Source organism: Mesitornis unicolor, unplaced genomic scaffold (assembly GCF_000695765.1).
Source record: "Mesitornis unicolor isolate BGI_N332 unplaced genomic scaffold, ASM69576v1 scaffold1226, whole genome shotgun sequence".
Lineage (NCBI taxonomy): Eukaryota > Metazoa > Chordata > Aves > Mesitornithiformes > Mesitornithidae > Mesitornis > Mesitornis unicolor.
Window position 1 is genome coordinate 26,325 of NW_010188662.1, and position 18,706 is coordinate 45,030.

General features: G+C 39.1%; 1 protein-coding gene across 1 annotated transcript in view; it reads left to right on the forward strand.

The window, feature by feature from the left end:
• The window catches only part of PIGG (phosphatidylinositol glycan anchor biosynthesis, class G), a 45,676-nt gene that overhangs the window by 22,881 nt on the left and 4,089 nt on the right, over positions 1 to 18,706 (forward strand). The window contains exons 8-11 of the mRNA XM_010185792.1: positions 3,804 to 4,261; positions 11,825 to 12,016; positions 16,984 to 17,293; positions 18,119 to 18,181. Of these exons, the coding sequence (XP_010184094.1) occupies positions 3,804 to 4,261; positions 11,825 to 12,016; positions 16,984 to 17,293; positions 18,119 to 18,181 (1,023 nt within the window). The remainder of the gene's footprint in view (positions 1 to 3,803; positions 4,262 to 11,824; positions 12,017 to 16,983; positions 17,294 to 18,118; positions 18,182 to 18,706) is intronic.

The window sequence follows — 18,706 nt, forward strand, 5'->3', positions numbered from 1 at the left end:
AAGAAAATATAACTTTCATGGGTGGAGATGCGTATATTCCATTGTTTATGTACTGGCACTGCTGCAAGCTAGCAAGGTATGTTCGAAGATAGGGCTAAGAGGTCGGTTTCTGTCTTAATTACTAATGCTGATACATCAAATGTTAAAGGCTATCTTGGTTAGGCAGATTATAGCCTTAAATTGAAAACCTGACATTTATACATTTCTAAACCAAAGACTCTGCATTGTTTGCCAAAATATTGAATCATATGAGTTAATATTCACAGTGCCTGCTGAGTTCCTGAGGGTTGCAGGTATTCAGCAGCTAGAAATACAGCTGTGAATATCAGAATAGGATCTGTATTTCTGTGCTTGTAAACCAGATCTAAAAACTTAAGTACAACTTAAGTAATCAAGGGTCAGGATGTCTAAAAAACTGTAATGATGACATTGAATTAAGGCACAATTCATATGTGAGGGATTACCAGTAAATTGAGAAAAACCTGATGAAGCTATTTTCAGTATTTCTTAGATCATAAAGACTCAGGAGATTATAATTTGCAGGATAATTTTTCATTTTTTGTCGTGACTAACTCTGGTCTGAAATGTGGTTTATCAGTAAATGCCATTGGACTTTAACCCTTTTATGTGAATACAGGAGTGATTTTTTTATTTTCTCTTTTACACTGGAGTTGTGGGAGTCAGGCAAGAAATACGGATTTCTGACACTGGTATATTTCACACTCGGGCTCTCATTTTCATGAGGCTTTTGCATGTTCCTCCCTGATAATACATGACTGCAGTTTTCCTATCAGTGTTGACAGCAACCAGGCACAAGAGAGCAATCCTTAAATAGATTTTATGTTATGTCTTCTAAAGAAGGCAAATGAATTATATTGAAGACTGGTTCATTCTCATTTGTTGACGATCTCAGATTCCTTTGTCTGTACAAGCAGATGGTACTTACTTGCTTGCTCATTATTTAGTTAGCCAAGATCTTTAAGGTACGCATGAGGGAATCATTGGAGTTTAAACTTTCTGTAGCTTAGTCATGTACTGTTCTTGTCTCAGCTTTGTGAATTTCATGGTCTTTGGTGTCTGCATGGACTACATCTCTACCTTGATCTTTTTGTTCTAGAATGGAGCTTATGGTTTCTGATTTCTGGAGCAGAATAATAAACAAAAAGGAGTGGTCTTTAGAGCACCAAGGAAATTTCAAATGCTAGTAAATTTAGACTGGGCCTGGGCAGGTTTTTTTAGATTATGGCTGGTTTTGTGCTAGATTTTTAGTGTTTTTTGCACCCGTTACTGTTGTTTGTAACCTCATGGGGATTTTTTTTGTTGGTTTTGGTTTTGTTTGTGGTTTTTTTTTAAGTGAAGTGACTTTGGTGTAATAGATTTCATTAACAACACAAGAAATGGAGGTGATGTAAATAGGTATAACTATCTCCGGCATTCTTTAAATGCATCTTATAAAATCTTGATTTTGCAAGAGTTGTTTTCCTCAGAGCAAAATTCTAGATAATGTTGACTAGTTTTCTGCATCAAGTGTGTTTGTTGTCCTCTCCATGCTAAACGGTCTTGCTTACTGAACAAAAATGCACACACTGCTGTCAGTAAGTAAGTGAGACTTGCATTGAAGATGCTCAGGGATATTTGTATTTTCTACACTCACTTCCTCGTTACCTGCTGTAAGATTAATGAGTTTCTATATTCTTCTAGCAAATGATGTAGTTCAGGAATCGTAGCACACTGTGCATCTTTTAATGTGAGTACGTTCTCTGTGAGATTTATTTGTATGAATATTGAAGGTGTTTTTTTTAAGTTTGTTCATAAGGTCAAGTATAGGAGGGTGATGTGGTTGAAGTATGCAGTTAAAGAAATTAACGTGGAAGTAGATCCTGCGTCAGAGATCTTTGTTTTGAAGTAAAACTGGCATGCAGTAGTTTTGATTTGGCTTTTAAGTTGTTGTTTATCAGGTGTTTCAAATACCAGTTTAAGAGATACTCTTTGATATTCTCTAATAGAGGAAAAATTAATGAACAAATAAAACGGTGGAGGAGGATTTTCGACAGTGTCTTTGCCAAAATGCTTCACAGGTGTGTAACCCAATTTGTTAAGGTACATTGGGAAGCACCTGCTGGCTTTGGTGGTTCCAGAGGCATTTGTCCTGTCTTGCTGCTGGAGCCCAGCTGTGCATGCCCAGCCTGGGCTTCTGTCCCCACCTCTGGCCCAGACTTTGAGGAGAAGTTAAACAGACCGAGGTTCCTCTATTCAGTGGCCTTGCGACCTTTCACAAGTCGGTGTGCGATCTGGGCTCTCTACTTACAACCTTGGTGATCCATGGTCATGTTCCTATTGCTGACCCTGACCTTTCTTGCACTCTGATCCCTCCAGTTGCTGGCACCTCAGGCACACAGTTCTGGTGGCCAGTGGTCCCCACTTCGGTCTCTGGCACATGGAGCCTCATGCACCATGTCCCACTTAAGTTGCTGGTGTTTGCTTTTACTTGCTCTGGTCTCAAGTTGCTACCATGCAAGCTTTTCCCCAGTTACTTGCAGTGAGACCCTGCAGCACCCACAGGTGGGACAGAGAGTGGAGGTGCACAGAAAGATTGTTACAAGAGGGTTAAATAAGACAGGATGGACCCCAGCGATGAAGCACAGGAGCTCAGTCAGAGAAGTGTACTGACCAGTGCCTGCTCACACATGGCTCTGACCCCGTTATCCCTCCTCCTCTCGCTGTGCCCCCTGCCTCCAGCCTGTTCCTCACCACCTTTCTCCCCCACCTTTGACACTTTCCTGAAGCATTGCTTAATGAATTTGCATAGATCCACAAGCGCCATCAGATATCCCCAATACTTGTGTTCTGTCAGTCCCCTTGTATCTCTTACGAAGTCCAGGCTGACACTCTTCAGGGCTGTGCCTGTGGTTTCTTAATGGCCTGACAACTAATGGCTGAAGAATTTTGGTCACCTATATTATCTCCCTTAGTGCTTACTTACAAGGTTTGTGTCTCTCTGTGGTCTTTCTATGGCTTTTGCTGTTACTTCATATGCACTGTGAGCTGAAAAAGTCCTTTACCTGGTAATGTCGATGAACTGAAGGCTCTGACCTTCCACATGCCCTTACATTCTCTTTTTAGCCGTATCACTGAGGGCAGTGATGATGAGGCAGTTCCGAGTAGCTGCTGTGAACAGGAAATCCAACTAATGAAGTAATTAGACAAAGAATATTATGCTTTCAGATAACACAGCATGTGAAGTAAATAAATAAGGGTAAGATTTAAAGTAGATTGTAAGATGAAAGACACATTTCAAGCTAAGCAAGGTTAAGGAGTGCCATCAGACTGTCTGCAGGTTACTTTTGTTACTTATGTAGTGAAGGCTGTCACTGTACTAAGTTGAGGGTAGCACAGGTTTAAACTATTAGAAAATTACATGTTGTCTGTGTCTCAAGTTTGATTTTTGCAGGATTTCTATTTTTACTTCTATGAATGTGCAGCGGGTAGAGAGCTTGTTTCAAACCTTCTGTCACAGGGTAGTAGGGAATCTTAATCTGTACAGTTGTAATGATTATTCATAGAGAGGTTTTTTCCCTTAAAACACAGTGTAATTTTAAACAGTATGATTATGTTGCAATGCTAGCTAAATAGGCTACACTAAAATTATTGTTTTATAAATTTTTAAGATTTGTCAAGGTAGAAGTAACTTGTCTCACTGTTCTCTTAGAGGAAATTGCTGTAAGCACACTATGAATGCTTAAACAAGTGACATTTTTATACACATTCACCACTGATATATCTTTTTGTTTCTTTGTTTGCAGAATCCGGTCATGTCTAGTTCCAGCTGGTCAGAAATCAATGTGCTGATTCTGGCTGGAACGATTGGTCATGTTTTGAGTTTGGGGTCAAGCAGTTTTATAGAAGAAGAACATCAAACCTGGTATTTTCTTATTAATACGCTTTGTTTGGTGCTGTGTCAGGAACTCTGTAGAAATAATTTTCTTCTGAGAGAAAGTGACCCTCGACATAGCACCACTGTGAAACAGAATTTTGATAGTGTTGGAGAAGCCTCTGAGTGCAAGAATATAGACATTCCAGCAGTAGGTAATTCAAAATTGGGCAAGGCCACCTCTTCACCTGAATTCATAAAAGGAGCAGATAAGTGGATAAGCTTAACAAGTCCATGGATCATCCTTATTTGCTGTCGGCTACTTCGATCCTTGAATCAGACGGGCATCCAGTGGGCTCATCGGCCAGACTTTGGTCACTGGCTGACCAGGTGGGTGTCAGATTTCTTCTCATGCTTTCTGTCTTACTTAAACATTGATGCATGTTGTGTTTGGTGAAATGTGTATACATTTCTATACAGTCTCTATTTAGAAAGTGCTGTAAACATTCAAAGTGGTTAAACAGTGAAGCAACATAAGGAATTTTTCACTGCTATTTCATGTGGGAGTAATTCCTTGTGTACTGTCAATAGTTTATAATTTTTGCCCTGCACCATGACTTATCTGATTAATGCCAATTATACGCAATAGGTTTAGCAGAATCAAAAAGTAAATGTTTTCCATGTGAAAGTCAACAGTGTCTGGTTTGGGAAATTAAAAATCACAATTGAATTAAACCCTTGAAATTAAGGCAAAAGGTTCTGCTCAATTCTGAACTTTATGAAGTTGCAGTGGAATATGCTGCGCATGGAATTCTTGCTTGTCTGTCACTGACATTTAACATGTGGATGGAAAACTGAAGTAATTTTTCAAGTGTAGTATGATAAACAAGAAAGGGGATTTTTTACAACTTGAATTACACAGAAGCACTTATTTTTGTACTACCTTTTAGCATTGTGAAGAACTGCAGCCATTACTCAGTGATAAAAGGGACTTGATATTTGAACTGTCTTCTGTACTTCAGCTCATGGATGGAGAAGCAATACATTGTGACTGACTAGTCAAGGTTTTGTAGACAGCAGACGTGGAGGTGGTGCTGTGTAAAATAAAGAGATTTCTTGCCAGTATCTTACAACACATGGATGAAATGTCATTCATCATTCATTAATAGTGACATGAGCAAACGAACTAATATGGGACTTGTTACTTATTGGCAGCCTCACAGATAAAATGCTAATTGCTGTGACAGGCAGACAGGCATGAGTGCTGAAAAATGTAAGTTATAAGGGAGTTTATCGCATTATAGCAGTTGTTCTATACCAAAGCTTTCACCGTGTATTCCTCCTTTTAAGATAAGGTGAGGGATTCAGGAGGGAATGTTATATTCCCAGCATTAAGTCCACTCCTCCATTATAAGCTAAGCCAGTGTCTGAGAAAGATTAGGTGTGATTTGTACAAGTGGGAGGATTTTTATAATTAATCCTGAGCATCTTCCGAAGATTTGTTTGTCCAATAACTTCCTGAACCACATGTCTTCTTCAGACTGTCAGTCCTTTTCTTTGAAGTGTACTAGTGCCACAGTGCCATGAAACAAGGGGTTGATATTCTTGCAGCTGACAAATTGCATTTGTTTCAGAGATGTGTCCCCCAGAAATGTTTACTCACACTTGGAAATATTACCAGCCTTCTAAAAATTGTGTGTGCATGCCTGGACTTAACTTTCAAAGATCCTGTCTCAGTTGAGTGTGCTCCCACCTCCGATATCCTGGTGCTAGGTATGCCTATAGAGCAGCAAAACCTTTTTACTGCCTTGGGCTGTGGGGACTTGGGGAGATAGCACTGGTAGAACATAGTCTGCATCCAGAGCAGATGCTTCTAGGGCTTCCTGATTTATAACAAGAGCTGGGAAATCCTGTAACATATAATCTAACACTATTGCCTGTCAGGACCTTCCAAGCAACCCACTCAGGTAAATCAAGGTAGTTAACACCTGTTCTGCCTTAGTCTGTTTTTTATACTGGGGAGGGAGGGGGAAGAAGGGAGGAAAGAGGCTATTTTTGTGTTTCATTCTTTTCTCCTGTGATTTGGAATCAGCCTTTTTGCAGAATTCCTGTCCGTCTTTGGAAACAACAGTATCACAGGATGGCTGAGGTTGGAGGGTGCCTCTGGAAACTATTTGCTTCAATCCTGCTCCTCAGAGCAGTGTGATCTGTAACTAAATTGCTCAGATCCTTGTCCAGCAGAGTCTTTAATATCTTCGAGCACTGAAACTCCACAACTATTCTTGGCAACCTGTTTTCACCTCCCTAAAATTTCCTTCTGTTTTAACAGAATTTCCTTATTTTAACTTGTGTCTATTGCCTCTTGTCCTGTTGGTGGACACCACTGAGAATAATATAGCTTCATCTTTTTTAATACCTTTCACCTCCAATAAGGCTGGTAAGATCCATAGTGAGCCTTACCTTCTTGAGGCTAAATAGTCCCAGTGCTTTGAGCCTCTCCTTATATGACAGATGCTCCAGTCCCATCATCGTTTCCCAGTTCTTCACTGCACTTGTTCCAGTATGTCCACATCTTTCTTTGTACTGGGTAACCCGGGCTGAGCACCGGGCAAGAAACACATTCTTCAACCTTCTGGTAATGTTTTTCATAATGCGGCCTTAAATGCTGTTGGTTGTCTTTGCTGCAGGAGCACAGTGCTGACTGACGATCAACTCGTGTGTCCACCAGGACCTTCAGAGCCATCTCTGAAAAGATGCTCAACCCGCAGTCTGTCCCGATGTGTGTAGCTGTTTGTTCTAAGGTGCAGGACTTGCTTCTTCCCCTTGTTGAACTTCATAAAGTTCCTGTTGGTCCATTTCCCCAGCCTGTTGAGTTGCCTCTGAGTGGCAGCAGACCCATCTACTTCTCCCAGTTCTGTACTGTGTGCAGGCTTGCTGAGCGAGCACTGTATCCCATCATCCAAGTCATTAATGAAGATGGCAAACCGTATCGGCCCCAGTGCCAAGCCGTGGTGCTGATCGCTAGTGACTGTGAGGATGTTATGGGAGTTGGTGTTAAAAACCTTGTTAAAGCAGAGATAAACAACATTCCCTGCACTCAGCTCTTCCGCTGATCTCGTCATCTCATCACAGAAGTCTGTCAGGTCGATTATTACTTCCCCTTCATAAAGCCAACACAACCCTGCCATTAAAGCTGTCTGCCTCCTCCTTCAGTGAGGCTGAAGTACAGCAGCTAGATATCAAACCCAAAACTTCAGAATTTTACAGGTGAGTCATTCCCTGTGCTTTCCCACCAAATTATAGCCTCATATTGAGTATTTTCTTGGGTCTTGAAGTAAGTAGAAGAGAAAAGGTCTTACAGCTGTAGTCTTAGGCTATGGCTGCTTGTTTGGCTATAAAGGTGTGTTAAAGGACCTCTTGCCTTACAAGGCAAGGTACCTACTGTCTTGCTTCTCCTCTCACTAGCCCTGTATTTTACCAGCACAGCTGTTGCTTTGTTAGTATGGTGAACTAAATCATTGAAAATATGTGGCTGGAAAAATAACCCAAGACAGGGTAGAAAATTTTTGGCTTTCAGATGGATCACTTCCCACTCTGATTTACCATCCAGCTTCGCAGACAAATGGGCTTGCTTAGTAGCAGTAATGGAGGAAGAGAAGAGTGTGCACGCCAGCACTGCTGTTGTTGAAATTCCTGTAGAAGCAAAATGTGGAAGTATTTGCATCTTTTGAAGTGCTGCAGACATAACGAGTTTTTTCTTTCTGCCATCATCAAGCATTCTTTACAAAAATCCACGTGCCTTTCGAATCTTACTGAGAAAGAAGTAGTGATTCACAAAGTTCTACTCTTCGGAGCTTTTAGAAGATTGTGGAATAGTCCAGAGTACCATGCCATGGCATGCTAAGACAATGTGTTATTGGAACTGCCACAGTTCTGCCTTCCCCATTTCAATGGGGAACTGCTTCTGCCATGTTTAGGGAGCAGGCAGAAGAGCAGAACCCTGACAGCACTGCCACAGGTTGGCTTGGGCTGCTGGGAAGCTGCATACTTGCTTAAATCAATGGAGTGGTTTTTAACCTAACAGGAAAATACAGTATATGTTGCCATGCTGACATATACTTCAGTTGCTTTATAGGATTAAATTGCCCTAGTAGCAGAATTTGAAGTGCACAGTTTTTGAACTTGGGTGGTGGGATGTAGGTGGGTTCTTGAGTCTGAAATGGTTCACAGGACAAGCACCAGAAAGATCAGTCAATAACTACTTTGACTAAATCTTTATATATCCTGTGTCTCGTAGATTATCTGTGAATTCCTATTTGGCAAGCATGCTTGCATTTTCTTTGGTTGGAGGTTTTAACATCTTTGTTGCTCCTTCTTCACAAGAGAACAGGGTGGTAGAGATATCTGTTTCCCTAGTGTTTTGATCAGGATTGAGATGATGTGTTTTCCTTATAGTATAAATTAAAAGTTGTTTATAAGCTGAATTGCATAAAGTACTTATTCCTCCTCCCAAAATGCATTGCTAGTCTATAAGATTGATTGTTATTCTATTTTTAGTATGTGTTTGATTTGCATAGTTATGTCTTAATGGCACATTTTTTAGTAATAAGAAATTAGAACCTTACTTCGGTCGTGTTCTCTGTTAGTTTGAGTTAATGCTGCTCAGGCTTTTTCCACCAGCCTTCTATTTTGTCTTGAAGATAAACTAATGTACAAACTACCTTTTTTTTCACTTTATTGACCTTTTAGACATCAGTGCTTAAGGGGCTCAGCATTTGAGACAAGACTATTGTGCAGGTTTGTGCATGGAAAAATGTAAGCAGCAAAACACAGAAAATCAATCTGCATATAGTGTGTTGAATTTGGCTATTAGAGATGTGTTCAACAGTGAAAAAATAAGGAAAATATTCTTTGCTATTTGTTATTTGCAGAGAGACTCTATGAAACCTGCTACAAAGGAAAAAAAACAAAACTTTGGTGGGAAAATGGGCAAAAGAAAATCAGAGAGTAGTGAAGCAGAAGAGAACATGCAGTCCCTAAGTTTGCCTGGAAATCAGGTGGTTTTTTTTTTTTAATTAGCTGGTATTCAGTTAGCTGCTTTTGGCTGTTAATCTTGGTAAGAGCTGCTACATGGCCCACTGTGAAAGGGCTGAAGCTGTCAATGACAGTGGTATCTTGAAGAGCAGTGATGAGAAGCAGCAGCAATGGGAAGATGATAATATTTTATTTTAATAATGTACTTAACTGTCCCTAAATGCCCTCCTCCCCAAAGCTAGCATACCAGGTGACTCCTGTGGATTCTATGGTACATAGTAGAATGAAATGAAACAAAAAAGGCTTTATCTACATAAAACATAAATTACGTGCACATTTATAGATCCTTTCACTGTACTTGTATTTGCAGTAGTGAGGTGAGGTCATAGCAGTGGAAGGAAATGCATTCAGTCTTCATTCTGATACCAGAAGTGTGAAAGTGTAGACCACAAGCTCTTACAGTAAGAACAAAAGCTGAAACTCTCTTTTTTTTTACTTCCCACCTCCCCCTGTTCTCTCTCAGGAAACTATTGGTTCTTCACTTTAAACTTTGCAGTTTGGGGCAAAGCCCACTACATTTCAGCTGGGATCAGAGTAGCACGTTCATGCTTGTATTTCTGAGTAGATTATCAAAATCATATAGAACGTTGCTAAATGGCCGGACCTTGTGTTGAGCAACTATAATCCGCTTTCAAAATATGTGCTTATTTAATATGTACCTAGTTGCCTAACTGTGAGAGCCTTGCCTGGAAAACTTGGAAGCTGTAGGTGACTTGTGCTGTCCTGAATTCACTTGCTATAAATCCTTTTATTGTTTCTTAAGCAAACTCTGAGAGACACTGGAGTAGGTTGTTTTTTGGTTTTTTTTTGCAACAAGTTTACACTGTTCAAAAAATCCAAAACAGAAATCACACAGGACCGTTATCAGAAAACCTGGGTATGAGTTGGATGTAGATCCCTGTGCTAGCGGTCAAGAATGCACTGTTGGTGACTGTTCACAGGACTTTAACATACCCTTACTGTCCACTGGGCCTTCTCTGAGAAGGTTTTCTTTTTTTATTTTTTTTGGGGGGTGGGGGGAAGGTGGGGAGCTACAGTATAATTTCAAATGTTCACTATAGGAAATTGTAGCTTTTAGTGAATGTCTTGCTTGATACAGCACTAGTAATTGCTTCTTACAGGTAGGTTTTTTTTTAATTTTGATGTGTTGCTATGTTATATTTACCTGCATAGGCCTCTTAACAGAAGTGCATTGACTTGTTTAGATCAGGAGCCAAAGATGAATATTGCGTTTATTTATCCCTGATGTGTTTTGTCTCTCATAAAATCAGCAGCCAAGGAGAATATGGCTTGAAAGCTTTTGAAGTTTTTGACAGAGGTTCATTTGTAAGATGCAGTGGCTGCTAAATTAGTACTTCATGTGTTGATCGTAAGAGATGGTGCATGTGCTATCTTTACAGGTTGCTGCTGCAGTCCATTTACTGCTTCTGCTGACTCCTGCTGTAGAGGAAAAACAATAGTGAGAAAAAACATCAAGACTACATTTTCTCTCCCATAGTGTTCTAGCTTTTATCCCTCTCACTTTCCTCTATTGGCCTGCAGAGAGCAGTGCATCTCTCAGGAGTCTTGTTAAATTATATGAAGTGCTGGACTGGGTCCTGCAGGGAGGACTAACAGGACAAATTTTCTGCCTCATATCCTTTCCTGTGTGATGTTCCAAGCACAACAGCTGAAATACCTACTGGTCAAACTCCTGATGAAGCATATACTAGGGAATAAGAAAGTAAATCTGTTTGAAGCACTATAATTTTGATTAAATCAAAGATAAAACTGGAGTTTCATAAGTGTGATCAGAGTTAATGCAGATAACAGCAAAGGCTCACTGTCAGTTTGCTGAAGTTAGTGATCTTTTAGCATGGCATTTTGGAGTATGGAAGACAGAAGATGGAGCGCTTGGCTCTCACACTCTACATGATGTTCTTAACAGAAGGTAAATCTAACAAAATTAGTGTTTCCAGGTTATTTGGGATACTGGGAATATTTGCAATAGGCAAGGGTTAGCAATTCTTGGATTACAGTGGTCTTTCTGAAACTGCATAGCTAGCTATGGTAGGGGTTGAGTGCAGATCTTTACAGTAGCCCATTACATTTTGCAGTGCTAATATATCACTGCAGATTTAAATACATTATGTTGGCAGCATGTTCAATAAAATGCCCTTGATGCTGGAATGAGAGTTACCTACTTATGATGCAGGGGAACAAACAGGCTGTATCTATAATGTTCTTGGCCTTGATGCAAATTTTGTGTCTTTATCTCTTGTATGTATTGATCTGGTACAACATGCTGTAGTTGAGTAAGGGAATCCTGTTGTGCTAATGTGTATGTTTTAAACTATGTAACTGTATTTCTGGTCATTTTGTCTAGTTAATGTTTTGTACATGTAAAATTAAACAAATAAAATATACATGCAGTTACTTAAAAAGGGAAAATAGTTGTAATTCTGTCGTACAGTAATCTTATCTGCTTTGTGCTAGAAAATGGAACACTAGTATAAGCAAAATGTACTGTTTCAAAAAATGCAATAAATAACAAAACCCTAAATTAAAAAGCATTACACCCTTTTTCATTATGCTATTCACAGCTTAGTTTTTATATAATTAACAAAGTAACTAGCATATGGTAGAACACAATAATTACACTTTTAAACATGCATGCTTGAATAGAAAACCACGTTAATAAAACAGCTTTTCTAAAAATACTAGGCTTTTTTACTATACCTCTTGGAAAGTTCGTAACAGATGTCAGTGCAGTGATTAATTTGGAAGTAGAATGCTGTAGCTAAGGCTCTGTCAAATGTGTTTAACAGTAATTACAGTGGTTTGAAGGGTTTTTTTTGTCTGTTTGGGGTTTTTTTCCAGCTCTGAACATAAATCTGAACTCTCCTTGTTGGCTGCAGTCTCCCTACTTATGATCTTCGTTCTGGCTCAAAGAAGATGCTCCCTGGTTTCAAAAATTGCCATGGCACTTGGGCTCCTGGGAGTCTACAGTTACCGGGCGGCTATTGGAAATGTCGTATTCCCATGGCAACATGACAGCAAAGATATTTCAAAGTAAGTTAATCAACAGATATGTAGATCTATTTCTAGAGAGGTGTTAACACTTCGGATATCAGGGGATGAAGTGGGAGGGGACGTTGTGTCTAGGGTAGGATCACATCATTATGAATAAAACTCTGTTTTTTGTGGTATGTGCATAATTCTGAGCCCCATGAAGTGTCTTCTGACTGTGGCAGATCGGAAGCTAGTCAGGTAAGAATTAATATGAGAAAAATCTAATAGTCATACCCTATATATTTGCTGCAAAGAAACTCCAAACACACCATCTCCTCTTGATTTAGATGGACTTGTCACATTTAGCAAAGCGCATGCCATGCTCATTTAGCTACTTCCTAGTTTTGAAAAATGCTTAGGCAGTAATTGGGAGAGTTGCTTTTCCATATGTTTCTTTTTGCAGTTGACTGTTCTGTAATGTGTGAGCTTTCAAGATGCAACCAAATCTTTCTTGGGCTCTAGGTTTTCCTGCACAGTGCATACTAAGGATTTTTACATGAATGTTAAGTTTCTTGCAGAACCAGTCTGTAACTGTAAGGAAGCTATTTGCTCTCTCACCAATAGCCACTTTTGAAATGTAGCTAAGTGGCTTTTGTTTTCTTATGGTACTTTTTACTGTTGGATTGTACCTGACTCTGCAGCCTCAAGCTTTTCTGAATGTCAAGAGAGTTGTGGAAAACTTAGTTAGTTAGGGTATTTGATAAGGATGATAAGGATTGATTGGATTGGATAAGGATGATAAGGATGATAAGGATTGATAAGGATCATGGAAGAGAAGTTGCAAAACAATTGTCTTCTGTATATAATAAACTTTGTGTTGCAATCATGCTGAATTTGATATGTATACAAATGGTTTCTGTTGGAGGTTCTTAATCAGACTTAATCAGATAAGATATACATAGATGGAAAAAACTCTGCAGGAGAAGATCTTGGGGCATATAGAAGATCAGATTTGCTAATGAGGCATGTTTTAGAACAAGTATTTTTATGTATGTATATTTAGATATATTTACATACTTTCCATCTTTCCAAATATTGAAAATAATTCTAGTTGTGTACTAATGTTATCACTGCATGCTAGTTCTGCTGGGTGTGAAAGCAATGGTAATTTTTACTTAGTTTGCAGTCTGTGTTTGAGGTGTGCCTAATTTCTGACTGTGACCTCTAGTTTTGCTTTGTGTTTGAGCAAAATCATTGGAGAAGACTACTGTCCTTCCAATAAGAAGAAAAATATTGCAGTGGGATGGAACATTAAATGCTGCAATATAGCTGCAAATAAAATGAATCAGAGAAATAAGTGGAGTACTTAAATACTGAAGGAAAAGCATTTACTGGGAACTGGTTAGTTCTATAGTCAGTGTATTGACCGCAATTGTAGCGGGAAAGATGTGGGCTTTTTGTGTTATTTCACCTTAAATAAATGGTGAACATGGCGATTTGTTTAAATTCTCAGAATCACGGAGTCATTAAGGTTGGAAAAGACTTCTAAGATCTTAAAGTCCAACCATCAACCCAACACCACTAAACCGTGTCCTGAAGCGCTACATCCACGCGGTTCTTGAACATCTGTGGGGATGGTCACTTCATCACTTCCCTGGGCAGCCAGTTCTAGTGCTTGACCACACTTTCAGTAAAGAAAATTTTCCTAATATCCAATCTAAACCTCCCCTGGAAGAACTTGAGGCCATTTCCTCTTGTCCTGTCACTAGTTACATGGAAGAAGAGACCAACACCCACCTCTCTACAACCTCCCTTCAGGTAGTTATAAATAGCAATAATGTTTCCCCACAGCCTCCTTCTCCAAACTAAACAACCCTAGGTCCCTCAGCCACTCCTCATAAGACTTCTTCTCCAGACACTTCACCAGCTTTGTTGCCCTTCTCTGGACACACTTCAGTGCCTCAATGTCCTTCTTGGAGTGAGGGGTCCAAAACTGAACACAGGATTCAAGGTGCGGCCTCACTAGTGCCAAGTACAGTGGGACAATCTGGTGCTGGTCCTGCTGGCCACACTATTTCTGATACAAGCTAGAATGCTCTTGGCCTTCTTGACTGCCTGGGCACACCGCTCGCTCATGTTGCCTTTTATTTTGTGTAAAAAAAAAAAAAAACCAAACAACAAAAACAACAAACAACCAAACAAACCCAAAAAACCAAACCAACCAAACCAAACCCACATGTCACTTCCTGGCAGGTCAGAATGTTATCTCCGTCGTAACGCCCACAAGCACGCAATGCAGGCCAGCATGGAGGTTCCTGTGTGGTCCCCTGCAGTGGCTACTCACGTTAACATCTAAGTGGGTACTCCCGTTAACACCTAGGCTTCTCAAGCCTGAAGTACAAGGCCTAATAGAGCAGACACGGGTTGCCTAAGATTGCTAACTCCTCAAACATGTCATCTTTGGCAAGGCTCCCAATGCAGCATCTCAAAAAAGATGGTAGACGCATTTTAGCAGATTTCAGATCTTAGCTGATGTGTTGACATCGTGGTCCTAGATCATCTTTATTTATTAAATGGCTGATGTGATGAATGGTAAAAGCCTATTTTAAATGTCACCAGGAACAAAACAAGGACTTTCTTTTAAATGTGTCTTGAGGTATGTGTAGTGTATTCATGACATGGGGTAGCTCCAGATCCAGGTGTGGGGTAGAGCTGATTTTGTGTAATATGAGAAAAAGTTGTAGACAGCCAATGCATTTTTCATGCATAATGCTTTCTTCTGTAAGATGGAGAATCTTCACTCTGAAATATCGCCTCTCTGTACCCTTCCCTGAAGATAAGTCTTTTTGCTGAATGTAACAACTGCTGTGGGATGAATGAGGCAATTGAATTGCGTCCTGTCTTTTGTGGCTTACACTAAGATAACATCTAAATTAAAAACGCAAGGAAGTAATTTGACCTTCCATTTTCCTCAGTTCTTTTTAAAGATGATAGTCTGTGTAGTGAAGAAGATGACTATATACCATACTGACACAGACATTTGCTGAGAATTTTTTGTTTTAGGTTGGATTTCCATCAGCTGCTTAATTTCAGTTTTCACTTAACTCATTTAATAGCGACAAATACCCAAAGCTGTTTCCTGAAGTTTTACTTCTAAGTCATGTGAATATATTTGAATATTTTATGGTAATTACATCAGAATTACCAGAGATCCTGAAAAGGGACACTGAATTTCTGCATTAGCCAAAAACACAGGAACTCTCTAAACTTTACCTTTTTTTTCTCTGAAGGAGAAAGACAATGGGGCTTATAGAATATTTACAAAGGCTTTCTATTTAAGGGAATGAAATAGTAAAGCCTCTTTGCATAGACCATTAGGTATGAGTTTGAACCTTTGAAAGGTAAACCACAGAATAGAGCACTGTATTTGTGTTTAGGAAGGCCACATCACTATCATGTGTTGGTTTTGCCTTTTCTTGTGGATGTAAAAAAAAACACAACTGGACACGTAAATATTGTTGCTTATTATTTCACCTCTTTCCTTTTGGTTCTCTTTCCTGGATGTGGAGAAGGAAGACTGAATTCAAGCTCATTTGTTAGCAGTTTTTTGAAAAGGAAGGTGACATTCCAAAAACTGAAAAAATATGTTAATTTTAAAGGAGAAATTTATTTTTACAAATTTTCACTAGTAATTTTTTTCTGTGGTCATCTAGTTACACTAGTTACACAAAGTGTAACTGTGCTTTTACTATTTTTAGTGTCATGGTCTGATCCTCCATATATTATTAAGGCTCTGTGACTCAGGAATCCTCACTTCTATGTGAATTACATTAACTTTGGAGGAGACCCTGTTCATTCACCAGTCATGTATAAAGTGACTGGAAATCCCTAAGGACAGTGTATATTAAAATATGGATAAAGTGTTTTGATAAGGTGTATTTTTATCTTTTGCAAGATAGAAAAAGAGATTCATAATGACAAACTTTTTAATACGCTCATTTGGTGACTTCATTGGATTGTTATTGTAGCTTAGCTCACACTAACATCATCTGTGATTTTTTTGCCCCATAAACCTAAGAATATCACCCAATTCTGATGGATATCTGTTTTCACTTTCTTTGTTCCATGGGCCTTGCACTTCTAGAATAGTGGGTCACAGTTTTTAAGATTACTGGTCCTTGTCGTTGTCAGCTTTTTGGATAAGATGCTGTGCGTTCTTCAGAAGCTGACTTCCACTGGAAATGAAAGGGCCAGTGAATTTATAGTGTAATGAGCATAGTAATAGATGCTAACTACTCTTACTACTTAAAACATTCATTTATTTTGTAATGGGATTGCTTAGGAACTTGTAAAATGTGTACAGTTAGGAGGAAAAAAATGTACTGGTATAAACCAGCGTATCTCTATATCTGTGCAGCTGTGTAAGGTGAGAAAATGCCTGAAGTATGTGGGAATTTCAGACTGAAATAAGGGTCTTCAAATACCTTGACTATCTATTTGGTTGTCTAAAAAGAAATGTATGTTTGTGTGAATGAGTTGTGGAAAATCATTGAACAGCTTAAAGAAAATAGTAATTTTTAAGTCCATTTAATTCCTGAAATACAGTTTCCATGTCAGTCCAAGGAATATTTCTGGGGAAATTCATGCTGCTATATAAATGGCATATTTATGTGATTATATTTATGGATCTGGACCTTGAATAGTAATTAATTGGTTACATTAATTGACATATAACTTTGGGTTTATATTTTAAGTCAGTTTAGTTTTTAGCACAAGCTGTTTCTTTGCTGAAGTTGATTTGGAGGTGGTGTAATTTAAGCATGAACTATTTTAGAGTTTTTGTATTTGAGAAAGCTCTCATGAAACTGGCCAGTACTAGCCTTAGAATTTAACCTGTGTGGCAGAACTGCATTTGTCTTGCACCTCTCTTGAAAGACTTCTTGACGTGTGAAATAGATATTAGCAGGTAGCTCATCTGTTTTATTTATTTATTAATTGTTATTACTTTTTTTTTATTTCCTCTTTAGGGGGATTACTGAAGCTCGTTTTGTTTATGTCTTTGTTCTTGGCATAGTCTTCACTGGCACTAAAGATTTACTAAAGTCACAGGTTATATCTGCAGACTCCAGCGTAAGGAGTACAGGATTATGGGAAGTGTATAGTGGATTGGTTCTGCTAACAGCCCTTCTACTTAGACCTCACAATTTACCAGTTTTGGTGTTTTGTCTGCTGATTCAGACAATGATGACAAAATACATCTGGAGACCTTTGAAATTTGATGCAGCACAGATTACTATCATGCACTACTGGTTTGGCCAAGCTTTCTTCTATTTTCAGGTAAGCCGAATACTCTTCCTACAATAGGGGTGGGAGGGGGGAATAGTTTTTGAAAGAAATATTGTCCATCATGTGTGAAATGCCAATTAAATCTGGGAGAGGAGGAGTTTACTGGGTTCTCAGAAATGTTTAGTTTCTAACTGTAATACTAATGTTTTGCTTTCAGAATAAAGGAAAGAGGCATACCTTGATAACTTATCCTCAATATAAGCATCACAATGAGTCTACATACTTTTTAAGACTGAAGGGAAGTTCTGTGACAAGTTAATATCTCTTATGAGATTCAGCACTAATTGCCATTCTTACTATGTCAAATGGTATCCTCTTTCCTGAGGAGACTTACTAATTTCAATAACCTAGTTCTCTGCATTGCGAATAAGGTTGCAATTCCACAAAAGCATTCATTAGCACTGAAGCTGGAGAGGTTCTTTCCACTTTGAATAATGTTGAAAACTTAGTGTAGTGGACTGTTTTAAGAGGGCATTTGTTAAGTTAGGAATCAGGCTGTCTCTGGTTTAGGAGGAGAGGCTTTCTGATTTTTTTGCAAAATATCAAGGTGAGATTTGTATTTGCTTTATGTTTGAGGCATGGCTGAGGATGTTAAAACTGTGGTCAAGCTTAGGGTACTTCCTACTGTGTTTTTAATCCTGTTAGTATGGTCTAAGGATTGGCTTGACTTTGCTCTGAGAGTACTTGACAGGACAGGGAATTGCTGATGGGAATAAGATCGTCATGACTCATCCCTTCCTAACCAGTTTTCCTGCTCAGAAGACATAACATTTCTTGGTTGAAAGGCTTCTGCATGTCTTGAATGTTACTGTTCAGGCAGTCAGCTCTGATTATGACCTTCTGAGAGCAGCCCTTAGTGGAGCTGGCAAGAGGCTGAAGGTAAGGCCCTCCCAGTACTGAGGTACCAAGCAAAAGCGACTGCAGAAATTTAATGGTGAGTAGTAAGAAAATCCTAGTTTTGGAGAAGGGAATAGTAAAGAATGGTTTGAATGTTTTTATAAACATCATTTTCAGTGATGTTGAATTCTTGGTAGTACATTTGACTGAGAATTTCACAGAACCACCAATACTGAAGAGTTGAGGCTGGAAGATCATTCAGTCCAACCTGCCCTGCTCCAATGGCACGTTAACCAGATTGGGTTGATCTGGGCTGTGACCAGTCTGATTTTAAATATCTGCAAGGGTGAAGGTTCTGCAACCTCTTTAGGCAGTTAATCCCAGTGCTTGATCGCCGTAACCAGTGGAAAAAGCTTTTTCAGATGTTTAAACAGAACTTCTTGTCATGTGAGCATTGCTTTTCATCCTTTCACTAGTCACTATGGAGTGATTGAAAGATCCAAGCCTGGCTATGTCTTCTTTACTCCCTTTATCAGGTATTTATACATGCTGTTATGATCCCTGCTG